The following is a 27,691-nucleotide window of genomic DNA, read 5'->3' on the forward strand; positions in this document are numbered from 1 at the left end:
CTAAATGGAACATATGAGCATAACAATAAGCAGCAGCTAGACACCAAGACCATAGAAACAATACTCCCTTTGCTACTGCTACAGGCATGAATATATACCAGGGTCAGAAAATCCTGTAAAAGAGTTAAAATTTTGAAAAGACATTCAAAATCAAGCTTGATTAAAATACAATGACCTGAGGTCATTGAGCCAATGGTACTGGTAATGCAACAATTCCCGTTCTGAGTATAACACACAGATTTGTAACAGAAACATTAAGATTGATCAATTGATTTGAAAAATGTATTGCATACACACGTGCTCACAAATGTGTCTGTGTACACAATTACCAGACGAAACAGCAGAAAAGGGTTCAAAGGGAAGGATTTGCACTAGTTGCAACAGATGATCATCTGTGATTTCATTTAAAGAAAGGATTGACTTGAAGAGTATGTGTCAAGATGAAGAACAGCACGGGAGCCATAAAATACCCAGATAAGTAAATCATGAGAATTATGAAATGCAGGAATTTTGCCCAAGACTTAAAATAGGTGAGATAAAACAGTGAAGCAAAAGATGCCAAAGAGCATCCACTCCTGAAGGGTGTAAAACAAAAGACCAAAATCAGCTTGCCACCACTGAACGAGAAGAACCCAAGAAACACAATGCAGCCTCAACACCAGCACTCCTTGTCCTCAGTGCTGCACCCCAGTCGCTGTGGGCTGACAGGTCTCAGGGCTTGTGACTGCCGATGTGAGAGCGTGAGCACATGAGATCTGAGGGAGTGAATGACTGTGATGGGGTAAAATCAACTTGTTTATTCTAAAATCACATTTTCACAAGATTTCACAATGAATTTTCTTGCAGTAATTTCCTACAAACAAGTAGTGCTAAGTCTGCAGCACTTTTCAGTGGGCTTAAAAGCAAATAACCAAAATGAACTGCGTATTCAAGTAAAGAGAGTCTGAGCTCTCTATTCCAAGAAGCGCTTAAGAGAAAACACCAATAACTGTGGACATGCAAGCACCAAAAATTCAGACATTAGCATTATGCAGGCATCTTTGTGTTATTAAGTAATAACAATAAATTAATAAGTACAATAATTAATAAGTACGATGTGTTAGAACATTACCAATATACGAAAATATCCACACCTTCAGTAATCTTTGCAATGTAGGAGAGAAGTTCTGATTGCCTGGCTGCATCAGAAGATGACAATGAATACAGAGGGAGCTCTTCCTCAAATTTTGCAATCATTTCCTTGATTAATCCAACAATAGTTGATTTAGGCTGAAATACAGGAAGATGACAAAACAGTTGACTAGCTTTATCACATACCAGTATCAGCTGTAAACTGGAGCACTTTCATAAAGTGCCATAGCTATACAAAACCTGGTAAAATTATAAATATTGACACCTTTAACATGGAAAGATTTAAGGTAAAGAAAAGCATCACTTTTTAAGAAGATACTTTTCAAACAGGAGGACAACTTAAAAGGAATGTAACAAAAAGGAATTACAGAATTTAAATGACCAGTGCAACTAGTTTTTGAAAGCATCCATGGACATATGAAAGCCTTTGATCTAACTACGTCAAATAATATAAACAGGGCAAATCTTAGCTAGAGGAAAGACAGCTTCCTTCTTAGATGAGCTTAACTGAGCAGAGCTTTGGTGATTCAGTTCTTCTTTAGGCAAGAAGACAGACGTTTGAGCAATAGAAACAATTCCCATGGGAATTTCTCTATTAATCATGGAAAATATATCCTATCCTTTTTAAAAAACTAGTGTTCATTAAATCACTTTTGCTGGCCTGACATAGTTACATTTAAGGAAGTTATTTAATGGTGCATAAAGTTATTTAGCAACAGCACTGGCTTTTGAATCTCTGTTCTAATGATTCACATAGTTCTATTGAAAAAAGACATCCCCAAAAAATCAGAACTTCCACTGAACCTTCCAGGGATACTCAATTTGTCTACTATTATTATTCATTATTCACCGAAACAAAGGGAAAAACATCAAAATGTCCACACAGGCCTTACAATACTTTGTAACAAACTCAATCCCATTTTTATTCAGCCTGAAATAATTGTCTTTAGAATCAACTGCATTTTTCCTTATGATCACCTCATACTGGCTGAAAGCTGTAATTTCAAGAGGTGCTAACATTCTGCTTCTCTTTGCATAATCATTTCTATGTTGTTTGTTAAATGTGTAAACAAAAAGCCCCAAACCCTATCCACCCCTCTCCATACATGTATAACATCAGACATCATTCCCAGACACCTTCCCCTGCTGCCCCTCTTACATGGCTCCAATTTTGCAGGTAGGGCAAATAAATCCTGCCATGAGCATCAACATGCTTTCCCACTGAAATGCCCATGTTCACAGTTGGCTTCAAGAAGCAAATGGGGGGAGCAAAGGGATGAGAATCCAAAATCCACAGACGAATAGGTATGTTATAGGAATTACCTGTTCAACACAAACAAAATCATTACCAACCTCTGCACTGAGAAGAAACAAAAAACAGGTGTGCATGCACATGATTCACATTTCATAATAACAAAGAAAAAAAGCCAGACAAATCACTTTCTAGTTTTGCACTCAAAAGCATTTATGTTACTTAGGCCACTTTACAAAAGCAGACTTGTCTGGATCAACTTGACATGCCATTGATTGAGTCTTGATTAACGTAAGTTTTTTTTTTTCTCCTTGTTGTTTTTTTCCCTTGGGTACTCTCTGTCAACCAACGTGTCCAGTTTTCTAGGCAAATAAATTTGTCACACTATATGATTTATTTATTTATTTAATTGACTTATCTTATAATGCCTTATTTCAACATCTGTGTGTGCATGAAGATACTTGTTTATGGAGCAGAAGCAGCTTCTGTCAATTTAGGCAAAATCCTTTATAGCTACCTTTAACGAAGCTGCAGTTCGGAAACCAACACCAGCAATACCAGGATCCCAAAGGCACGACACAGACTTGTATTCATTCACATTCTTGGGTATTTGATCCTATAGTGTGTGTACATTAGCCCTGAGCATACCCAAAATGAGAAAGGGTACCTCATCTCACATATGCATTCTAACACAGCTTAATCTAATAATTTAAAGGCATGGTTTTCATGTTTGATTTTAACATTCCACTTCATTTACAACACATTCAGGAGCAAACTTAACTCATTTTGGCTGCTGGAAATGAGTAGCAGCACTCTTGCTTTTTCCCCACTTCTCCCATCTGGCTGCCAGAGCAGAAAAGCCATCTCTACTACTTCAGCCACACGTTTTTCTAAGATTCTCCATGACCAATCAGTATGGTATGTTGTTGGGAGGCGGTACCCAGCACATTCTATAATTAGACTCATAACTAGTAAGGAAATTACATTCAATTACTCTTACCATATTTCACTGGAACTGTACCACTGAAATTCAGGAGGTCTTTCTGGGATCCATCTTTGAAGGCTGAAATTAAAAATCAAAATGGTTATGACAATCCCATCTACAACTACAAACATACACTGCTATTTTTTCTTTAGAAATCAAATACGTTGCTCTAGTCACCAATGTTACAAAAGTGTTGTCCGTCATATCCATCTGTCCATCATCTCCCTCCTTCCCCCCCGCCTTGTCCTCCTTTGTGGTAATTCCTTAATGGAATCTTAATGAAGACTGGGCTGGTAAAACTAAGGATATCACTAGTCTGAAAATCTGGTGTGATAAGAACATTCAGTCTTTCTGAAGGAACCTAGATACTAGATTTGACAAGCTAAAGACATAAAACTTCCTTAAATAGAATCATGGGATATGGGAAAATGCTGTTACACATAAAGAAATTTAAAAAATCAATCTTCTACAGTTATTGACACATTAAACTTAGTTTTTTATACATCTGCTTTCTTCAAAAATAGTCGCATAGCAAGAGGAATTTTGCTGCAAGTCAGAATAAAGGTAGGAATGCACCTGGAAGACATTCACATTATACACCATCTGAATTGATGGCAAGAAAGAATCATTCAAAGTAACTGTATCACTTCTTACTGTATGTGTTCATGGAGAACGTGAAGTTAGGGTAGGTCTTGTTAACAGTCTTCAGTTCTTCTATGGTCAGGTCCCTGAATTTATACTGAAAAGCAGAGACAAAAAAAAAAATAATCAGAAAAAAGTTTCCTTTCAAAGGCCATTTCTTTCATTACCAGAGACAGGGAGACGGAACCAAGAGAAATTAGAAACAAAAGAAGGGGCAGAAAACAATTACTTGTAGCATTATCAATAGCTTTGGCATGAGATAAATGTGTTAAACAGCTGATACCAAAAAAAGCTTTGAAAGAATCACGGGTCTGCTGTTGCAACACGAGAACTCAGTTTCTGACCTCATTCTGCACATACCATTCCTCCTCCTCCTTGTCTGTGTGAGCACACAGCCGCTACAGGGAGCTGAGCCAGGGCTCACTGTGCTGTGAGACTTGCCACAAAGCAGCACCTAAAACCCATCTGCTCCTCAGTAAGACCCCCCCACCAGAACCATAGCTAGAGCTGCTTACACAGCACCATTATTTTCCCCTTTGCATGCGAAAACACAAAGCTGCGGACAAGAAATGCCCTTTAGTCAGCTTCTTGGTGTTCAGTCTGACGGGATGCCGCAAAGACAAGCGCATAAAACTCAAAGGTGCACAGGCGAGGAGCAGCCACGCAGCCTGCATGTAACACATTCTCCTAAGTGTTGACACACCTGGCTGTGAACCAAAGCCATCCCTCCCCAGCTGACCCCATATTCATAAAACAAAAGATATATTCCTATTAAATACGTTGTTTTCCTATTAAATACGTATTCCTATTAAATAGGTTGCAAAGTCCTTCTGAGGTGTATCAGATATGGAATGTCTCACGTTGTGAGCCTGGCGTTTAAGTATGCATAGCTCAGTTTCTCATACAAAAATTAAAAAGTTTTTACCTCACGGGGATGCTACGAAAACAAATCCCTGCCTGAAGAGCCCCTAGATGGCAGGCAGAGGCTATCAAACAAGCCCCCAGGACACTGACAGCCCTTCCCGAAGTCCCACTGCGCGCCCCCACACTTCGTCCCCAGCCCCACCAACACCCGAGCCACCTGCAGCACAGCCTTAGGGCGGCCAGGTAAACCGACCCCGCTCCCCCGGCAGCGACCCCAGGGCTGCGGAGCCGATCGAGCCCCGCCACCCCAGCCCCCTGCCACGCTGCCCGGCGGCCCCCCGCACCCTGCCCAGCTGCTTCCTCAGCTCCTCCGCCGCGAACGCCATGGCGCCGGCTGCCGCCTCCCAGCCGCCTCAGCGCCGCCCGGCCCGGCCCCGCGTGAGGGCAGGCGGCGGCCTCGCCTCAGGGCCGCTGAGGGGCGCCGCTGACTTCTGGAAGCTGACTTGTGGCAAGTCCCCGTGAGTCACCGCAGCTCAGGTACGTACTTAGCTCCGGACTGCCTGTATGCGTGCGTATCTCTCGCTCTAAGTATTTCTGAAGCGTTAGTGCCGCAGCACCTACCCAGTTGCTCCCAGTTGCAGACCAGTCAGCGAGGGACGGGGTGTGCAGACCCCACTGGCAGAGAAGCTCCCCCTCGGGCAGGCGATGAGTTATTTCTGCATTGATACAGGCGTAAGGGGGCGTAGGACACCACCTCGCAGTTTTCGCCTTCCCAGACTGATTTTTCACTTTTCCCAGACAAATTGCTGTTTTTTCCTGGTGGTAAGTAAGGGAAGTTTTGTGCTTATTAAGGGTATCTCAGCATGTCTGAGTTATCCAGCTGCACCTCAAGGACTGTGCTCCTCAGGGATGCTCCAAGTTCCCAGGGCAGCAGACATTATCTTCTGTATGTTTTTTTAAGCACATTTCTTTCTCTGTCAATATTTTTCCCATTACAACTGGGCTGCCTTTTTGGCTGCTCCCATCAGTAAAACACTGAGACACGTGGCAAGTCATACGTGTAGGTAGGATGTCCAACTCTTTGAAGAGGAGTTATAGGGAGGACAGCCTTTCCTCCTGCCTAGCGGTCTCACTTCGGTCAGTCCTGCCCTTTCCCAAAGCCTGCGTTTGTGCAGAAGCTGCCAACCTGCAGGAGAGCAACTGAAGGACAAAATGCACAAAATGGCAGCAGCAAGCAAGTCCCCAAGCCCTACAAAAATGCTATGGTAAAGAGCCTCTCTAAAAAGTGAGAGGCTCACTTTTTACATATCCTTGGCCACTTGGGTTTTGTGGCAGGATGAATCGTGACCTGAGAACTCTGGACTGGGATGTATACAACAGTTACCTTTACTACAGCCTCACAGACTTGAAGGCTGTGTACTTTTCTGAAGGGTGAAATATGGTGAATCCCAAGATGAGCTGTTACAGAATGACCTGCATGAACATTAGAATAAGATCCTTTCAAATTTTTTGTCTCAAAATGTCTCAAAAATTTCATTTTTTAATTTCTTTATATTTCACAGTAAAGACAACTAGGCAAATCTGAAAGATACGTAGTATTAGACACTTAGTGACTGAAATTTGGTTAGACACTTGGTAACACTTCGTGCAATATAGCCAAAATAATTGTAGAAACTGGAACAGTAACTATATACCATTGGTAGTGATACACCACTGTCATCTCAAGGCTTAGGAGTACACCATTGCCATGAGGCTTACAGGTCATCCCTGACTAAGCATGCACCCAAACTACAAGGCCAGATTGCTTGATATTCACTGTTTGAACTCTGCTTTAAATTCAGAACAGTGCCTGTGCCTTCTGACTCAAAATCTGCTCTACACATAATATGCAAGGAATAACTCCATATTGAATTACATATCCTACTGCCAGCTAATCTTGTGGTGATTAAATATCTTCCTAGCAAGCTGGTGTTCTGCCCACACAGATAATGGCCTTGCTACCCCACACACCACCCTCCAGCAGTTCCTCCCTCACATCATCTCACAGGTTGCCATTTCCAAAAGTACATCTTGACATACAGAGCGGAAAGTTGCCCAGAGAGGCAGCTTAAGAAAAATACTTCTCCAAAAGGTGGCAGAGTCTTATTATAAGCCCAACCTGATCTGATGAAAATTATAGTTTTCATTTAAATCAGTAGTTATACCAGGTTGCACAGGTTAAAGACTTGATTTCTACCTTTTCATTACTGAAATTCCCTTGTGTATTTCAGCTTTGGAAGCTAGCTCCTGACTTCCCTAACCCAGCACCTCCCACTGTATTAAGCAAAAAGAAAGCTAGCAGTATAATTGCCATTCCTAGAGATGTTTTCTGCAGGTTATTGGCTTCATTGCTGTATGCGTACACCCTCACTGCAGTCAGCTTAAGTATGACACAGGCCAGAAGTGCTGGGGATAGTGAGGTTGAATGTGGCCAGCTGGAGAGCTACTGATAGCTCCAAGAGCAGCAGGGGTGTTCTGGTAAAAGCAGTTCTGAAGATAAACACACCTTGCCTTAGCCCCATCTTGAAGCCATATGTGGGTGGTTTCAAGACAGTAAATGGTATCTGCCTGCCCAGCAGCTCATATGCAAGTCTCCACCACAGTGCTCTTAAATTATCCAGCACTGTCTCTGCTCTAGAAAAGCTTTCACATGCACATTTACTTTAAACACAAATCATCTGGTAAAGCCAGCGGGACTGGTAATACTGTGTTCTTCTAAGTGTGCCCGTAGCATTTTGCATATATTACTACCAATCAAGCTTCAGCAACTTCCTTAAACTGGTATTTATTGAGCAGGCACCCAATATATCAAACTTAATAAATTAAGAGCTCCTATCTCCATAAAAGCTTGCCCTGTGTATTCAAAAACAGCACTTTGTCAGCACTAAGTGTATAATACTGAGATATTTTCTTTGAGACTTGATAGAAGACATGGCCGGTTAGACAGAAAATAAGCTGTGGTTTCACAGGTGCTGAGGGAGAGAGCAAAATAAAATGAGAGGCTCCTGGAACATGGAGCTAGTTGTACTGCATGTGGCCTGTGAATTTTATTCAGTTTTACACAAGAGGAAAATGGCATCATCTTCTGTGTCCTAAAATGTCATACTTCAGACACTGGCCTTAATCTTCTGGTTAACCTTGGGCATTCTCTATTTCTGTGCTACCTTTGAGCAAAGCCAAAGGAAAAAGTTGTCAGGAACCTTTCTCCAGTGGAGAAAATCATGCAATAATGAGCTGTCCAAATTAAGAGTAATGGAACAGAAATTAAAGTTACAGAAGCTACATGCCATGTGCAATATTTTCCACTTCTGAAGTATACTTCTGTGATCATCCCAGATACTGAAGGTCTGGGAATAAATGAAGACTAAGTACACTGCAAGTGGCAGGGGAACAGCTTCCGCACAAAACCCATCAAACTGGCTTTAGCTCTGGACATATCACAGGTAAAATCATCATTTATCTCACCGTTCACCTTTGTTCTGGACAACCATGTGATCTGAGCACAATCCATACGATGACTAGCTCATTTTATCACTGTTCCATTATCTGTCAGTTTAAAAGCACAATCCAGCCAAGACTGTATTTTAACCAGCAGTTTCACACAACTTCAGACTTCTTTGCCAACTGCACGAGGCATCGATCAGTCTTCCACAAAACGGTTCATTTTTCCTGCATGCTGCCTTCCCTTTGTACACACAGCACATAAACAGAGGTGATATGAATAAGGGGTTTGCTGGTTTGCACACTGTGGCTGGGGGAAGAGGGCTGTTAACGAGTGCGTCGCTCTGCCTGAACTCTGAAGATTCACCTTGCATGACCAGGCTGTCTATACATCAGTGACAGTCGTATTTTACACCCCCATAGAGGTCTCAGGAACAAAATTCCTGCACACTCCATAAAAATAAAGACCTGGATAGAGCAGTTTGCCTCCTGTTAGTGCCTCTCCTGTACAAAAAGCAATTATAAGCAGAGTCCTTTATCAGTTTCAGGGCAGCAGGTCAACCAATAGGTGTACTGCTAACATATACACCACTTTGTCAGAACAAGAACTGAATATGCTGAGACCAAAAAAGAAGCTGGCAGGGAGAATTATTGTGACAGGGAGTTGACAAACTCAGAGCAACCATTATAAATCCTTTGTTGCATCCTTCAAGGAAGCTAGTTACCTTTCCATAAATAAGTCCACAAAAGAGGTTAAAATGTTGACGAGTATAGCCAAGGCACTGAAAAACATCCTCGTATTCTCAGCATGATTACATATACACTCTTATTCTGAGGACATTATAAAACCTGCAACACTGTCCTCATTAAGTATTTTCCAGTCAGAAGCAAGCCCATGCCTTTACTAAGGAAAAAGGAACAAAACCAAAGCTCTTAATTCTCTTTAAGTTGTCAGTTGCTGCATTCACGCATGGTATGATAGGGGATGACATCAGATGAGCCTTTTCTCAACTTAGTAACACAGAGAAGGTGGGCAGATGTTACATCCAAGGTAAAAAAAATAAAAAATAAAAATCTGCCAATGCAGGGAAAAGGATATAGGTAAAAACGAAGACTCACAAAAACCTTGCATTTGAATAGAGAAAATCCCAAAGGAAATTAGGCATCAGCTGGTTTGGGAAAAGCACTCATTAACTGCAAGCAGCGAGATTAGAACTAAATTAGGGATATGTATTATTACCTCAGAAACCTCTTCTGTTTTTAGTTTAATCCCACAAAGTACGTTAACCATGGTATGTCAGAATTTTTTTGGATTCCTAGTTTCGTGGAAAAATAAATGTTTCCATGTGCATTTAAACTAGTAGGTAAAAGAACATTTATTGGATGACTAAATCACAGTTCTGCCTTATGGAATTAAAATATTATTTAAAATTAAAACTAAAAACTGCCCTCAGTTTTTTTTATTATTTATTATTTATTATTATTATTTTAATCTGAATAAAATACTTTTGTTGCTTCCAGAGAGGTATAGCTTTATTGGCCAGATTAAGACAACTCAATGTAAAATTTCCATCTGCCTGAACAGAATATATTTGCTTTAAAATAATGACTGATTAGAACTAGGAAGGTGCATGAAAAATCTCAGGGGGATTCCATACAAGGTAAGACCAAACAGGCTAGGATTTCATGCTTGCAAAGCAGAGCACTGGTTGGGCACCAATCAAATGCTAAGTGACTTTATATATGCACATACATATATATATATATATATATATATATATTTTAAGCACAACAGTGTGCAGGTGTTCCCTTTTCAAGGAAAGAGGGGCAGATGGGCTCAATTTGATGATGGGTATTCATTTATCTATTTGGAAGTAGTTCACAGTGCTAGCTAATTAGAACTATCATTGTTAGTTACCTCCAACTGTCAAAGCAGTAAACAGTTGCACAGCAGAGAACAGTAGAGGAGGTTCAGGTTTCTCACATGGGAATAGAAGAATCTGAGAAGGATGCTGCTTATGAAACTGCAGGATGAAACACCGTACTCCCGTTGGAAGAGATGAAAGGCAGCTTGTATGCTTGTTTATATTCCCATTCTGAAATGCATGTTCCTTCCTTCAAATATAAATTAGGTTAGAAGACTAAACTGTAGGAGACAGCAATGAATTTCAGCTCTTTTCTGAGTGTTAAGCGACTCCATCAATTTTTCATACATTCTTGCTGGCTGCATGAGAACAAGAGAAGAATTTTTCTTGGAGAACATTCAGCCTAATGCTGTTTTATGTGACACCTCTGAGGAAAACAGCAGAAAACAATCTGAAAAGTCTTCCATAAAGGAAACCACTGAAAAATAGCAGTGAAATGTTTAATGCCTGTAATTTATTGTATACATACTCTGCAAAAGTTTTATATGCATTTGGTGTGTGCAAAAGTATACACTTTCTTGACAGCACCAGAAAACAGTTAAGCTATGTACGTTTTTAAACCTGATTTGTCACATTGTGTAAAAAGACATTGTGCACAACTGATATCCCCAAAGAAAACCATTGGCTAAAACTAGAAGCACCCTTATTTACACACTAACACTTTAATATTGCATCACACCCACTCACCAAAATAAATAGAAGTACATTCATCACAACTTAAACACCAGTCTCTGCATATATTTATTTTCTTTCTGACATGTTTTGGTCTCCAGAAATATGCACGCTATATCTAGAAATATGCATCAGCTACTAGATTATGTTACAAAATGCAAAAAAAATAGAAAATTAGTTTTCCTGGACAATATTTTGGGCTTTACACAAAAATAAATCCAGATTTCCATAGAGATCTCATATACTTCTTGAAAGATTTTTATTTTATGCACAGCACAGAGTTGCACAGTAAGGCTTCCTGTGATATGCAAAACCCTGGCCTCCAAAAAGACCGCTGTAAAGTGAAACACAGCTCAAGTGTAAATACAAGACATTTTCAAAAAGTAGTCATCAATAGAAAGTGCCCTTCATTTGATTTAGCGTTATCAGTAAAGAAGTAGCTACTGTAATTGTGCAATCAAAGCCAGACCTGGAAGGGTTTTATGCAAAGTATGTCACCATTTCACACTATCAAGTTTAAGGATATAGAATCTGAGATAGCAGAAACTGACCAACCTTTTTATACTCCTACATTCATTATTTTTTGACACAATTTAGTATAAAAGGCACATTGTCAAACAGTGAATTAAAATCTAAAAACCAAACCAGAATTTCATTACATACAATTAAATCATTAGATCTTCATAAACCAATATAAGCATTCTTTCAGGTTTTCTTAACTTCAAATTCTGATGCACTTTGGATGAGTACCGAAGTACTCATTAGATTAATAATATTAATCCGGAAATCAGCAAACATGTTTTTGGATACAAGGTCCTTCCTAGACGATTTACAAAGATGCAGCAAATGCAAACATTAAAACCCAAACATTGTACAAAATTTGAGAAGCATTAGTATCCCATGCCAATTATGAGAAAGTACTTCTTGATTGTAAAATTACAAACGTGTCCTTAAATAATTTTTCATATGAAACAAACAAAATTAAGCAATTATTATTGTGCGAAGAAAAGTTATACAGTGTCTTAGGGAGGCTGGCAGAGCAGAGTACATTCCAGTCACCATCTAAAAAGACCAATGACAAAGTGCTTTACAGATTAGGAAATTTAACTGTGTACAAAGTGATGAAATAATCAGGATTTATTTAACCTATATTTATCTGAAATGCAGATTTAATTCCAAACTGAACCAATTCTGAATCACTATAGTTCTTTTGCTTCACACAAGACTTTTTCCAACCAGGCAGGAAATTGCTTGCAACTGATAAGAGTTGTCTGGGTTGACAGACCTAGAGCCTTTCTCCAGCTAAAAAGAATAGAATAAAAAAACCAACACAATAACAAACAAACAAAACTAAGAGACCACAAAAAAAAAAAAAAAAAAAAAAACACAACTTGATGATGGTCCCAGAGGTCATTGCCACGTTTGGGTAATTCTAGGAGCTACAACAGGAAATTTCAGATGGTCCCATTAAGCAGAGTGAATACAACACACTTTTAGACAAGCACTGAGATTACACTATCTTGAATGGTCTCAAGTGTATACACTGAGAAACAATTTTTGTTAGTTAAAAAAAATACAGAGGAGCAATGATGGTTATCATCTGGGCTCCCTGACAGTTAATACTGAATTAGTTTATAGAATCCATCCCAATAGCTTATGTCAGTGTTTTGCTAAGGCAGTGAAATGCTACACCATCAACAGAAAATGTCTTAAAAAAGGCAAATTGTTTTTTCTCTCATTAAGAGTCAGATGTGTAAACTTCAGCAGCTTCCAAGATTGTTCCTTATGGGTTGCTGTCTGAACTCTTTCCAGGAAGAACACAAACAGTGCTCTGGTAGGAAAGGCTCCCTCATTATTTTTCTACTCATTGATTTTTCCTTTTTCCTTTTTTTTTTTTTTCCTCCAACTTACACCCCAAACCCTTTTCACACTTTTCTAAATACTTCTGGTATTAGAACATAGCCTCAGCAGCTAAAGCTGGAGGTTTTTATCAATGAAGTCTTGGAGCTCGCGGCAAAGCTGAGTGGTGATACTGGTGAGCTTTCAAAGGGCAGCCATGGGAATCAAAGTAGCTGCAACACCAGGTTTGAGCTTCAGACTCTCAAATACAACCCCTATTGATTTAAATGAACCCGGTGTTGATGGTAAACAAATTCAGTTAATCTTTGAGTGCATAGCTAGAAATAATGTGCAAATATGGGCATTAGGTAACAGAACAAACTCTCCTGACATGCATTTTAGATTTTTGGCTCGATTAAGTTACTCAGAAGGACTCACTAGTTGATATGAAGTTACTAATTTCAGAGAGCTGAAAATACTTTGGAAATATGCTTTCCAAATAGCAAACCTGATTAGATAAATAACTACTCCACATTTCAAATCACTAAACACACCTGATGCTTAATGCAAGAAAAAAACACAAGCACTGCACACAACTTGTAAAAGCAGCGGAAGCTGTTAGACAAACGTAAAGATTGACAGGGAAGGAAGGGAACTCCTAAGCATGTGCTTGAGCACAAAAGCACAGGTTACATACGAACACTAGAAATTCCTATTTTCGGGATGTGTATTTATCATACTGAATTTGATTGGCATTGAAATTCCAGACACAGCAAAAGCCAGCCTAACCTTTGGGTTGCAACCATAACTGTGCAATTTTTGCAAGTGACGTGCACTTTCCTGTTCAGAAATAAGAGGGTGCTAGTTTAGTTATTGTTTATGGGTCATCAGAAAGTATAAAGCACTTTATTGCTTTGAACATTTGTGGCAATGGCTGAATTTACACCCAAGCCGCTTCTGTACAGAAGATAACGTTTCAATACTTTGAGGCCCAACTCAGGAAACAAAGCAGGATATAAAGCAATTTCTCTACATCTCAAAAAAAAATAATAATCAGGGAACAAGAATGCTATACCTTCCTTTCAAGTGAATGCAAAATTGGTTTACTTGTATATGGGCCCACACAGTTCCAAGTCAGTGCATAGCTAGTCAATATTTCTGCTGGCATCTTGAACTGATTTCATCTATGGAAATTAATTTTCTTCTACTTAATAATATGCATTAGTGCATTAATTTCTTCATAGAAAAAAATCAACCCTGGCAGTATTAAAAATAAATATCTTATTTAAGTCAAACTAAAGCCTTTATTTTTCAGTTCTTTCATCCCTTTAACATATTCTTTTGCCCTCTAACAAGCAAATGGAAACTGAAGTAGAATAAGAGATGTATGAAGGCAGAGGGTAGCAGAAAAATGAAAGAAGTCAACACCATAAGTCAGTTAACGTGTCCTCAGCTTCTTAGACTGTCTCTTGCGTTTTAGTTCTTCCTCTTCCCGTCTCAATTCTTCTAGGTCTTCCTGAACACCGAGTCTCAAGCTGCCAAATAAGTTGAAAGCCTTTACAAACTGCTACTCAAGAAACACGCAATTTGTCTTCTCCCCCAAGAAAAGAAATTCTAAATTACAACTGATTTGAGCAACAAAAATTTAGATCAGTTCAACAATTGTAAGTTTTCTTCAATTACAGTAAGAATACAGTTTAAGAAAAGAAAGAATATACCCCCAAAAGTCTCATCATTAGAGCAGAACCAAATCTTTTGAAGGTAAATAAAGTTTTCTTCAAAGAAATTACCATTATAAAAAAAAGTTTGGCTAAGAAAGGTCATTCTTTTTTGACAAGAAGCTGCTGAAACATCCATCAATTCTTGCCAAAGTAACTCTTACATGCAATTCATATCAGAACTGACTCAGATCAGCTTTTCTGAGGTCCGCCTACACCTTTTTCACTGGCAAGACTGAGAGCGGATCTGTCAAACAAGCAAGAGATTTCGTGGCAACTTCCTGACTTGAGGCATCTCCATGAATGACACTGCCTTACCCTCAGTCCAGCTAGCTGCCTGGACTCAGGAGCAGGCAGAGGGAAGAGATGCTGCTGAACAGAGCATGTTCTGGCTATGTCCTTGTGCAGTTCCTTCAACTTCCTAGAAGTCAGTATGTTGAAAGAGATACTGAGAACAGTATCTGCGGTCACTGACCTCCTCCTCAATGGATAATCTTGCCGGTATGATACTAGCAATGGGTGCCACAGAGCTACTGTTTTGTGATCAGTCCCTGCCTGGTTTGCAGGCCTACTCAGAGCCTTTGAGTATCCACAGCTCAATGTGAAGCAGCATAAGGCAGTTTGTACCAAAATATATCAGGGTCAACTACTTGACCATCTGTCATCATTCAGTTGCTCTGGGGTAACTGCTCCAGAACAGGCTCTAAAAAGGATGTTATGCCTAAAGAAGCAGAGGGAAGTCAATGAATGCAGGAAACTGCAGAATCCAGATTAAGAGAGCAAACAACAAGAATCTGTGCGATCAATCTCTGGCTTGAAGCATCATTTTCCATTTCAGCTTAGAATTTAGTAATTTTAGTGGGCTTGTTTGATTAGAAAAAAAGCTCCTCAGGTCAAAGGTTAAACGTTTAACCAAACTCAGTGAAAAATAGCCAAGGACAGGAAATAGTTACTGTTTTACTCAGATTCCTCATTTCTTCTTTTACGTTAGCACGTGTAGTTAAAAGTTAGTGAGGCACTAAGCTTTGCAGAACCTCACTCTAGGTCTTCAACACAGAATTCAGTAAATAGCAGTATCACTGTAAAATTCCAGTTATTTCTCCATTTAAAAGACTACAGCTTTGCATGAGCTGCAGCTATTTGTAAGAGTAGGAACGAATAAGGACACTGACTATAACTTTAAAAAGATGCAAGTTTACAGTACTTGAGGCACCCCATGAAAAATATAAAAAACTTAAAACAAAAGAATTTTGACTGTATATTTCCAGTATTTTCCATTAGCTATAAAAAAAACTTCCATAACATTTACAAAACTTTGGTAATGGCACTGCAGACATCTTCCACCAGGCATGGAAAAAAAAACAAAAAGGATCAGTTTTTGAATGCCAAGTTTTGTAATAGCTATTTAAGAATTGCACATGTCTATAGGCCAAAACCAATAAGAAAGCCTAATCTTCTTTTTTGAAATTGTTGATTACAGATGTGTGTCAGAGCGTTCTTTATATATTCATGCGCACAAAAACCACATGTATATAGATCAAGACAAATCTTTTTCCAGTCCTCAAGAACTAGCAAAAAAAAACATGTCTGGGACAAATTGAAGGGTTTGTCATTTCAGTCAGAATTCAAAGTATTTGCAGGAAGACTTTTTGGACTAAGTTGGTAAAATTTCTACTAGCAAAGTTTGTGATGCATTGAATGTATAGAATGAACATACAGAACTTTTTACCCACTATTCCATGGGCACTCTGGTTGGCTGAGCTTCATCTTCTACCTAAGCTTTCCTATCAAAAATGTAAAGACTTATTTGCCTCCATTACGAAAAAGCAGCAAATATCCCCATGACTCAGAAAATAAACAAATCTCCCAATTTCTATTTTAAATCCAAGCATACCTCCTAGCTTCTTCTTTCTGTTGCTCTCTCCAGCTGCTCTCCATGTAACGTAAGGCATAGTCACTTTCATCTTTGTATCTGGAAATTAAATACTAGTGTTTAGCACACAGAAAAACACCATCATGCACAGATCAATTATGAATTCACATCCTTTTAAAAATTACCTTGCCACATATGGTTTCATTAACAGTTTGAAAGAATCTAACTTACAAGTCTTTAAAATGCTTGCTTTCTTATACCTTAGTCAGACATGAGGAAAGTATTTAAATAAACCAGTCTTCTTTTTCCAACAGTTCCTAGACATACAAATATGCCACCTTAGATCCTCTTAGAGAACTGTTAACACTGTTGCATTTACCAGTTCATTTTCAGGCAGCTACATTCATGAATTCTCAAATACCCACTGCCATAGGAAGCATTTTAACACCTTATTATAGGAAGGAGTTACTATGGATTAGGTAGGTGACAAGCTGAAGAAGCCATGTTGTTCATAGATTATGTCCTGCTTGCATCAAATATTATTGCTCCCCAAATATTATTGCCCCAGTATAGCAAGCAATGTAAAAAGTCAAAATTCCTTGTGCACAGAAGGGGCTTCTAATGCTCATTAAATTTCTGCAATGCAAAAAAAAAAACAAAAAAACAAAAAAACATTTTTTGATATCAGCACTTCACTTATTTCCAATGTTTTTATTCATTGAACTATATTCATCTCTGTTGTTCTGTTGCTTGCTTTGCAATAGCTTAAAATTTACATTTCTTGTACCTTTTCCGGTCATATCCAAATATCTCCCGAATATGCTTTGATATTTCTTCTTGGGGTTCGCCTTCATCTTCAATGAAATCATCCATTTCAGAGTCGTATTCATCGTCATCATCATCGTCGTCTATTTGTCTTTTGTAACCAATAGGTGGTCTCCCAATACCTTAATGACAAGGGAATAAAAAAAGATGAATTAACATTAACATACCATTACCTTAAAAGTACTTCTCCTTGCTGTACTTTGGGCACGTACATTTTATTAGCTCTGGGCTTCCAAGTAGAAAACTTCTGCCTCAAGCTAATTAGCAATTCTCAAGTTCACAGAAAGGAAGTACATCCTCTATGCTGTGCAGTAGAAGATTACTTATCAGTATCATCAACTGCATCCTGAGCAAACTACCAGACAGAAGTCTATGCTCTTCATCAGGGTTTTCTGGTACTAACTACTAGAGCACATACTGCTTGCTCCTGCTAGTCACTGATAAGGCAAATTTCCCCAAGCACTCAACTAACAGTTGCAGGTTTGCTGTGTTTCAGTTTCCATGTGCTGCTTTAAGCATCTGTTATTTAAAATATCTTATTTACTAAATTTTTAAAGGCTAAGAATAATTGAGCAATGCAGGAAGTGAATCCTTTAATTCTTTTCCTTTAAAACCATCCATATCCCACCATCCATCACAGGTTGCTTAGCTTTCTTTCATCAAGACCTTACAGCCCGGGCCCTCCTTTCAAGGTATATAAGAAGGGGTGAAAACAAGTTGCAAAGCAAAAAGAAGTATTCCACTGTTACGTACACTCTTTAAAAGACAAATGTTATTTTGTGCAAGTCTTCCTTATTGCATCTACAACTGTCAAAGACCCCCAGTGACCTCAACTCCGACTTATCAAAAATACGGAACAAATAAAGTTAAAAACTTATTTGCTATGGAACTTCATACCTTGTGAACGAAACATGGGTCTATGCCCTTGTAGAGGTCTCATTCCATTTATCTGTCCGTTGCTAGGCCTTGTGACTAGGTTTTTAGAAGAAATCGTTTCTGACACAACAGTACACTTAGGCTTTACAGCTGTACCCAAGCCCGGTCGCCCAGGTGCTGGGTTTGGGCCTACTCCCGGCCTTCCTGGTCCTGTTCCCGAGCTGCTGCCTGGGCGCCCAGGTCCTGTGCTCGGGCTGACCCCTGGCCTTCCTGGTCCGGTGCCCAAGCCGCTGCCCGGCCGCCCAGGTCCTGTGCTGGGGCCGACTCCCGGCCTTCCTGGTCCTGTTCCTGTGCCGCTGCCCGGCCGCCCAGGTCCTGTGTTTGTGCTGCTGCCCGGCCTTCCTGGCCCGCTGCCCACGCTGCCGCCTGGCCGTCCCAGTCCAGCACCTGAGCTGCTCCCTGGTCGCCCAAGGGCCGTGCCTGAGCTGCCACCCGGCCTTCCAGGTCCCATGCCTGAGCTGCCACCTGGCCTTCCTGGTCCTGCAGCTGAGCTGCTGCCCAGCCGCCGAGGTCCTGGGCTTGAACCACTCCCCGGCCTGCCCGGTCCCACACCAGAATTGCTGCCTGATCGCCCTGGTCCTACACTTGAACTGCCACCTGGATGCCCAGGTCCTCCTTTTCCTAAGCTGCTGCTGGCTCGCTTTGCGCTGGAGTTGACGTCGTGTTGGAGGGCTGTGGCATTTCCCATTTTCGCCTGGGCAGGCCTTTTCAGGCTGGATTCTTTAGCAGAGGGTAGCCTCTGAGCGCCGTTGGCCAATGGTTTTGAGGACTGCACAGGAAAGCTTGAGCCAGACTTTCCTATGCCATTGACAGGTAATTTACTATGACTGCTACCAGTAGAACTTTTTAAGGAACCGTTTTGAGAGGTTTTTACTTTTTCCATTTGGCTCGGTCTGGAAGATGATGACCGGGAGTGTTTTTCATTCAATGCTGGTGCTTTGGATTTCTTATCAGTACCGCTCATAGAAGAAAGGCTGCCTTTTGGAGAGGAATGTTTATCTACTGAGCTTTTACTAAGTTTTGCATTTCCACATTCTTTCAGAGAAGTCACTTTTTTTGAAGAACCAGATATTCCCGTATTCTTCATCTCCTTCTCATTTTTCTTTTTCTGCATTTCTACTCTTTTGTTTTTGCGTTCCAAATACTCCCTCTCTCTCAATTCTTCTGCTGTTCTGGGTCTTTCTTCTATCTTTTTCACTACTTTTATTTCTACTGGTTCATATTGTTTTTTTTCAGCAAGCCTCAGAAGATCTGTAAAGTTTAGAGGTGCTGGTGCACTTTTGGGAGGTGCCTTTGGTTTTAGAGCAGCTTTGGATGGTTTCTCATCATATTCCTCTTGCTCGTGCTCAGATTCCGTTTGAGCATATTCAAGTTGCTCAGCTTCATCTTCTGATGCATACTCAGCCTCTGGAGCCTGAGCAACGTTCTCACAAGTCCTCCTCTTTTTAGACTTCTCTTCAACAGGAATGCCATTATAGCCATAAAAGTTATCCTTTGTTCGTGAGGCCATAGCTCGTGCCTTCCTGTCATGTTTCAGTTCAATACGTTTGGCCAAAAGTTGTTCTTTCTTTCTTTTTTCTTCCAATGCTGTAAAAAGAAAATCAGGAGAAAGTTAAGCAAAAGCACTACTGTTTATTTCAGTTTTTTTCCAACTGATAAACCATTTAAGACAATAGCTTAGGGATATCTGGCTAACAGCTATTCACAACAGACTGGAAAGTGATCCAGGTCTGCCAACAGGGCAGCCTGATCCACCTGAATCAGGTACTTGTACAAACAAAGGTGAATAATTATGCCCAACTACTGCTATTACAAAACCGGCTGACGTGATTCAACAGAAGCCACTGTCAAATGCTATACAAACTAAGGAGACTTACTGTGTAAAAAGGCACAGGACATATGGGATCTCTGGTGAAAGGGAAGGAGTTCTAAGATTGAGTAAAAGAATTTTGAGTGTACAAAATTTAATACCATTTTTAAGTGAAGGTGGGGAAAGGGAGGGATGAATACTGGGGTGTGGGAACAAGAACTGGAAAGTAGGCTGAGGTGTAGGAGAGGGAGGGAAGCAGCCAGACAGATGAGCAAGCTGCAGGTCACTGCATCTGTTTAAGCATATGCTCTTTATCTTAAGTGTCTTGTCAGCAGATCACATACAAAATTCATGCTGAACTAGCTAGTGAATAAAATGACATCTGAGGGCTACGTACTAGACAGACCAATGGCATGGATATGGGCAAAATACCAGAAAGACCTGGGAAAAAGGGGTTTCTGAGCATCACTTCCTAGAAACTGGATTGGGCTACTCATGCTGCATTTCATATGGGTACCTGTAAAGGCACCATGCCCTGCCTACATTATTTGTCAATGGCCATGACTGTACACTGTGAGTACAGCTGTGTTTCATGCTCAGTCTTGCTTCTGGCTGGATCTGCCAGCAGGGATAAGGAGCTGGCTTACAACTGGCGCAGGAGAGAAAGACAATCCTGGGCCACCCTGTCCATCAGACTTGGTTATAATAAAAATGGAAAAAAAACACGGCATGGCTTAGGTAAAGCTTTTGCCACACCAATTTAAAAATTCGGGCTTTATTGAGAGAGCAGACTAAGGCAACAACAGCAAGAACTCTTACCAGGTTTTGACACAAAAACAATATTTCAAAGTAATGTTAACAAAAATTCAGGATGCTTTCCTGAAATCTCTCTCCACCTTAGTTACTTCTTGGTCTCCACCAGCAAATACCAGTGTAGCTGATTAACGTTTAAATCCTTCGGAAAGCATGCAAACATCCTTGGCCCTAACTTTTCCCCTGGCTATCCTTCAGCATCAGCAGTTATATGCATGAATTCCAGAAGCAAATGTAAAACCCTATTTGCAAGAGCCCTGTAAAAAGGGTCAAAGTCTCAAAGAGTCAATGAAAGTCTTCCACAGGATATATTTCAGGCTGCTTCAGCAGTTACCTTTTTTTCTTTTTTCTTCTTCCTTCCGTCTGAGAAATGCTTGTACTGCTGCAGACTCGACACCCTTGACTTTTGGAACCTTTTTGGGAGGACCAACAGCCAAACTGTATCTTTTCTGCAACAAACAAATAAACATGTCAGAAATGTTGAGGTGTACAAAAATGTAACCAACACTTGCACTAGTGCAGCTGCACCACTCAGCCATGCCCTTCCACAGGCGTACTGGGTATCACGAGGCTGAGCTTTAGAATGATAAATGGGACAGAAAAGACTTCTTACATCTCCCCACAAATTGGAGAAGAAAAAGCAACAAGACACATACACTCACCAAGGTAAATATGATAGATGCCAGTTAAGTCTAGAAGCAGGTAGAAAGCAGAATAAATTCAGAAAATAAATATTTGAGTTTTCTTTCCTATTTTTTGTTTGTTTTGGTTCTGGTAACAAGCCTATTATAAGCCCAGACAAGACCTACATGGTAAATTAAGCCTTATGAAGCCTTGTACAGAATTATGAAAGTTAAAGACATGAAAATATCTAGCAAAGATAGATACGTCATCCAAGTATTTAAAGGACAATAAGCTGACAAGCAAGTACCACAGCTTTCTGTAGGTTTCAGTAACATACAATGGAAGCCCTAAGTCTAATCTGATTCACTGAAACAGCACCATGCAAAGAAACACCAGGATTACCTGATGTCACAGTATGTAACGCCATGTATTGCCTTGTGCATACAGATACGATGAAGCAAGGTGCAGAGACTCAAATGCAGCCAAAACTGGCTCCAAGAAGGGCAGCTCCAATACCAGCTGTCTGAAGGCACCTTTAATAATTTCCAAGGGACTAAAACTCTGAAGCTACAGCATCCTTCTACATTGCAGTACTGTACCCTGACATGCTTCCTCAGCGCATGAGGAATGAGCTACTACAACCCGACTGTTACTGAAACTCCTCTATGCACAAGAGCATTTGCCACAACCTGGGAACTGATTTGGGAAACCTGTACCACTCCAGAAGCTTCAGCTCTGAACAATTTTGGTTACTTTTGATCAAAATCATTAGACTCAATGATGACAGCTAGAACCATTTAAAGGATTAGAAGATGGGTGGAGTAGGGCCCCACTTTTTCAAGGGAAGCCGAGTCACTCCCCCTTCCAGCCCCATTTCTTCCATGCCGTTTACCACAGCTATTGCAAAGACCTCATGTTTGAGGAGACCTCAGCGGTACTGCAGGACTTCCTCTCAATTTCTGCTCACCTTACCCTTGATTCTGTGGCCTGAAATAATCCAGCATGCATATTCTAAATTGGAAAAGACAGAGAGGCAAAGCAATCCCCACATCACCAGAGAAAATCCTTTCTTAAGGATACTGAAGCAAATTAGTGCCTTTGGAACAACTGAAGGTACTCTGTAGTATACTGATCTTTGGCATAAGTCAGTGTTGTACTAAGTTAAACATGGCATGTTTCACAATTGGTAATCTCATTTGTTAAAACTTGGTTTAATTATTCAACTTGTACAATTTTTAAATACAAAGACAAAAGAAAAGATTTTCTAAAAACAATTTTAGGCAGAAGGAGCACTTTTGAAAACTGCTAGACAGCAGGGACTAACGTAGATTGATCTATCCCATTAGGAAGCCTTATAAAGAATTAAAGTGATGGGGAAGCAGTTTTCAGGCTTTGTTTTGCTGCACTACAACCAACAGTCCTACCCAGGAGCAGGTTTGTGAAGCAGCCAGACAGACACACTGCTTTCTCACTGCCACTAAATGAGAAATTGTGTAAAATTCAAGATTTGAAGTCTTCCTGGCAGCAGCATTACTTAATATTGACTAACAGCTGAAACCACAGCTAAGCATTTCATAAACGAGTACAGAAAGCTCTGTACCATGAATCACCACTGCTGTTGACACACGTCGTGCACTTTCAATTAAAAATGTGTACGATAACATGCTAAGGTTGGTCTTCTTAAAAGCACTGAAGCATGCACGTGCTCCACAACCTCCTATAAATACCCGACTTTCAGTAGAAGTGCCCAACTAAGTGAGCGCACGTCACTACATCAGCAGCTGGGCAGCAGCAGCCACACTGCCTGGCTTTGTTATCGCCGAGGTGGTTAAGTAACAGGGAAACAAACAGTTAGCCATAGAAGAGAGCAGGTCAAGCTATCCCAGAACAGTGCCCTTCTCAGATTGCAAACAGCGATTAACTCTCCAGGTAGCACCTGTAATGGCTCACTGCCGACTGCTGAGACAGAACGGGCACTGCTTTAGCCAAAGAATAAAGGGAAGGCTGCGGAAGTGCCTGTCTTCAACTGCATCCCCTAGAGAAACACAGCCTCTTCCTGTCAGTGAACAGTACTCCTGCAGGAGCTCTCCCCTGAGGTTTCTCATTTCCCTTTACCTGTGTGAACCCTGTCATGACTCCCCACCTGTCCCATCAGAACTAGCACCCAGCCAGCGATGCCTGCCTCTGAACCCAAGCCCTGTGAGACAAGTGACAGATTCTGCACCATCCCACGTTGTTGTACAGCGCCTGCACATGCCAGCAGCTCTGCGCCTGCACAGCTGAGCTGAAGGCAATCCCCACTTGTGCTACCAAGGACAGGCAGCTTTCACAGGCTGTCTCACACACTCTTTACACTGGCAAGTTCACCACAGCCCTTGTGAACATACAGTGCAGGCAAAGCCCCCCACACCCATGTTTGCTGCTCCCCGCTGAGCAGTCGGTTCTCAGCCCTCACTTGGATGGCCACTGCCTCTGCTCTGCGGACCTTAGCTCGCTCTGCAGCTGTTGTCTCCTGGCACACACACACGTGTGAAATGCTTCCCCAACTACCACTATGAACGCCGAGTTACAACAGTTAATGGCAGTTACCAAGCACCCTTCAATTTGTATCATCCCCTGCAGGTTGTAACCACCCTTATAAATACCGTAGCAATAAGAGCATTCGAACTGTCAGCTGTTCTCATCTCTCCAAATCCACTCAACAAGGTCACCGATTGTATGAAAGAGTGTAAAAAAAAAAAAAAAAAAAAAAAAAAAAGTCACTTGAAGATTTTGCAACTGCTGTCACAAGACCTAAGCCGAACCATTAACTGAAAAAACACACAAATTTCTTCTGTTGAATATTGCTTCACACAGGAAAAAGGCATACTTGGCTCTTTCCTTCATGTGGTGTATTGTGGTCCCCATTTTCATTCATTTATGTAGAAAGAGTTTAGAATAGGGAAAACTCAGTTTTACACCTTTTAGTCAGTGCTTGTAAGAGCCTGGAACTTAACCATCAAGTCCAGTTGCTAAATAAAAGCCCTCTTCAACCCCGTGCCAGCTTTTTTACTACAGATCGTGCTGTCCTCATGGGCACTGATACAGCACACGAAGCATTGCCAGGCCCTGTTTTGAGACAGGTTTTAGCCACATAAGCGTTTGCAGATGGAACAGGAGCCCGATTCCACAACTGCGATCCATGCTTCACAGCCACCCTTTCTCTAGCTCTCAAAGGACTCCTCCTGCCTGGAGGCAAGTGTTCAGTAGTTTGTAAATTACAGTGTCATGGGAAAGCTCTGTAACAAGTTCTGGTCCTCTGAACAACCTTCAGGATTCTGCTGTGGTTTTTCTTCCCAAATACTTACAATTGCTGCATTTTTAAGGAAATTTACTGTGAGGAGTGAAACACAAACCAAGTTTCCATAATTGCATGTATCTGTCAGTTTTAGCAGAGGTTATTTTGTAAGGATGCATGCTCCTGTGCATCAGGCCAACTTAAAGCCAGACTTCAGACAGTGCTGACGTGGATGATGAGCTGTTTCAGTTTCAGGGCACCTCTCTGTGGTTAAATCTGTTTCAGATTTCAAGTTCTGTCCACTGATTCACCCGCTGTGAAAAGGAACAGTGACCTAGGTGAGGTTGTTTCTAATAAATTATTAATGACTGCAGAATCAAGACAAAATAAAAGGGTGACTGAGTTCGTAAATATGCTTTTTCTGGTTTTATGTAACTGTTATTTCATTTCATACTTTTAGAAGTATCTTCCATAAAGACCTCAAAGTGCTTCACCACATCAGTTATGCCCCATATCAGCATGTACCAATCTCACTGTGAAGAGTGGGGGTGCCCAGGCAGGATTTACATCGAACCAAGTTCAACAGTCGTGACTGGTATCATGTCTTACCAAAGCTAGTCCACACTGCAGGTGTGATCAACAGCCAAATATAAACACAACAAGATACAATACTGAAGCTCCTCCTCTTCCACCCCCCCCGAATGCTACATGAGAAAAAGAGATATTTTTCAGCTACTGATTTGAAGATTATTAGTGACACGTCATTAATACACTAGTTTAGTTATTTCTCTATTTAGAAACCCAACCTGATGCAATTAGTAGGGCCCTGGAAGGTTCATTTCAGCAGTGTTCCTTTCTAACCTATTTCCACTGGGAGATGAACAAGCAGAGCTGTTTTTACAATGACATGATGCAATATTGTCCCTCTTTTATGATACAGGATCATATTATTTCTTAGAAACGATAGAAAAAGTCAACTTATACATAACTTGTATTACTCTTTTTCATTACAGTAAGCATGGAATACTTAATTCAGTGCACTGATTCTTTTAAACTCCTCAAAGGGAAATTCAAGGGATCTGCTGATTAACGCAGAAATCAACATTTCTAGAAACCCATTAATATTACATACCAGTGAATTGTATAATTTGTCTGTAAAGTATTTCAATCAAAAAATATGTATGTTTACTTACATGCTTCTTATAGGAATGAACTCTATGCATTAGTTTTACTCTAGTGGAGTGACTTAGATGTCGACAGATCAGAAAACCTCCACAGGCCTTCTTTTGAAGCCCAACAGCTGCAGATAATAGTGCCAAGCACAGCCCCACTTTTCTCGGAGACCAAGGTCATCTGATAGTTAAAAGCTGCACCACTAACATGTAAGAGAGGCAAGAAACTAACCCTGCTTCAGCTATGCATATAATTGCACTCCCTCTGCATGAGTTAATCAGGTAAATCCTAATCCTGCCTTTTCTAAAAGCAGTAACAAAACCCTCCTCACCCATTGCACAACGGGTAGGACTGCCTCCCCTAGCACAATATCTGGGATACGGAGCATGGCAGATGTTTCATCAATTCATCATCGTAATTCATAACTCTGTGACAGGGAAGAGTGGTGCAGCACCTGAGAACTGCAAGAGAAAACTGAAGAGGTTGAAATTTTACTACAACCACCCAAAACCAGCTTTGTGAAACAAAGTTTTAAAAGTAATAAACCAGGCATTTAAATACCTTACCATGTTTACGTAGTTGCTATTTTCCTATTTATGCTACAAATAACATCTCTATGTAGATTCAGAGACAAACTCGATCAGACTAAATCCAAAAGATATGTTACAAGTGTATACATTTACAAATGTATATGAAGCATATACATTTGAAGTATATAAATGTATTATATACATATAAATTATATACATATGAAGTATATAAATGTATACCTTTTACATATACAAAATATGTTTTATAAGATGTAAAAACACAGCAGGATCTGATGAATTCTGTGTACCTACCATGTGGTTGGTCCACACCAGTGACTGGTCACAACACCGGTGAACATTAACAAAGTTTAAGTAGTGACAGAGAGTGCAAGACAAACCTCGATCCTTGGGTGCCTGTGTCAGCAGTGTCAGAAGTAAAGGCTATGCTTTTAATCCTGTCCCCCACCTTTTATGCTAAACACCTCTACCTGCCCTCATTTACACCGCTTTCATCACTGAAGCACAGAACCCTGACGCCTGGTGACAGAACACACAGCCCAAGTGTTTCCCTGGCTGGTGCCTGCCGTAAGCCAATATTTGCCGAGCACCTAAGCACACACGGCTCGGTCCTGCCGAAGGAACGCAACCCGGGATGCCAGCGCAGCAGGAGGCCCCCGGCCCTCCCTCCAGGCGGCACGCGGCTCATCCGCAGCCCCATCCCCGCGGCCTCGGTGCCTCCCGTTACCGGCCGGCCAGAACGCCCGCCCCACACCCGCCCCACAGCGAAGCCGCCAACCGCTGCGGGCCGCCCACCCCAGCACGGCCCCGGGACCGGCCCCGGCTGCCACCCCCCGCGCCCCGCGGGGCCTTCGCCGCCTGTCAGCGGCCCCGCGCCCGGTGCCTCGGCGCCCCCAGAGGGAAGGGGACGGGGAGGGAAGGGAAGGGCCCGGCGGCCCCGTCCGCGCGCTCACCGGCACGGCGTTGAGGCCCTGCTGCTCCGAGGCCATGACGAGGATGTTGTGGAAATCCATGGCCGGGGCCGGAGCCGGAGCCGGAGCCGAGGCCGCCGCCGCCGCCGCCGCCGCCGCCTCTCCGCTCCCCTCAGCGCCCGCCCCGCCCCGCGCCGTTCGCTTCCGGCCGCCGCCGCCTCCCCCCCTTATGTGGCCTCGCCTCGCGCCGGCGTCACGGCCCGCGCGTCACTTCCGCCCTGACGTGCGCATCGCCTCGCGAACCGTGGCTCGAGGGGGAGGGGCCCGGGGCCGTACCTCAGGCGGTGGCGGGGGCCCGGTGGGGGCCGCCGGGTGCCCCCTCCTCCGAGTGGC

At 41.5% G+C, this 27,691-nt stretch overlaps 2 protein-coding genes across 3 annotated transcripts in view; both read right to left on the reverse strand.

Annotated features, from left to right (window-relative positions):
- UEVLD (UEV and lactate/malate dehyrogenase domains) overlaps positions 1 to 5,266 on the reverse strand; it is a gene marked incomplete at its 3' end in the record, with an annotated part of 11,883 nt that extends 6,617 nt beyond the window's left edge. The window contains exons 1-5 of the mRNA XM_082761802.1: positions 5,219 to 5,266; positions 4,023 to 4,107; positions 3,384 to 3,446; positions 2,291 to 2,454; positions 1,134 to 1,269 (exon numbers count right to left, since the gene is read on the reverse strand). Coding sequence (XP_082617928.1) covers positions 1,134 to 1,269; positions 2,291 to 2,454; positions 3,384 to 3,446; positions 4,023 to 4,107; positions 5,219 to 5,260 — 490 coding nt within the window. The 5' untranslated portion in view covers positions 5,261 to 5,266. The remainder of the gene's footprint in view (positions 1 to 1,133; positions 1,270 to 2,290; positions 2,455 to 3,383; positions 3,447 to 4,022; positions 4,108 to 5,218) is intronic.
- SPTY2D1 (SPT2 chromatin protein domain containing 1) lies at positions 4,036 to 27,487 on the reverse strand. Of its 2 annotated transcripts, XM_082761801.1 has the most exons (7): positions 27,341 to 27,487; positions 21,100 to 21,214; positions 18,104 to 19,729; positions 17,169 to 17,328; positions 16,403 to 16,480; positions 14,219 to 14,325; positions 4,036 to 4,107 (listed from the first exon to the last, which is right to left on the reverse strand). In XM_082761801.1, the coding sequence occupies exons 1-6, from the start codon at positions 27,398 to 27,400 to the stop codon at positions 14,229 to 14,231; spliced, it is 2,136 nt and encodes a 711-aa protein (XP_082617927.1). In that variant the 5' UTR covers positions 27,401 to 27,487; the 3' UTR covers positions 4,036 to 4,107; positions 14,219 to 14,228. The 2 variants fall into 2 exon arrangements, with proteins under 2 accessions (XP_082617927.1, XP_082617926.1); XM_082761800.1 differs by lacking the exon at positions 4,036 to 4,107 and having other exon boundaries at positions 10,997 to 14,325.
- Between the last annotated feature and the right edge of the window lie 204 nt (positions 27,488 to 27,691).

This window comes from Aythya marila (assembly GCF_965140915.1).
Source record: "Aythya marila genome assembly, chromosome: 5".
NCBI classification, from domain to species: domain Eukaryota; kingdom Metazoa; phylum Chordata; class Aves; order Anseriformes; family Anatidae; genus Aythya; species Aythya marila.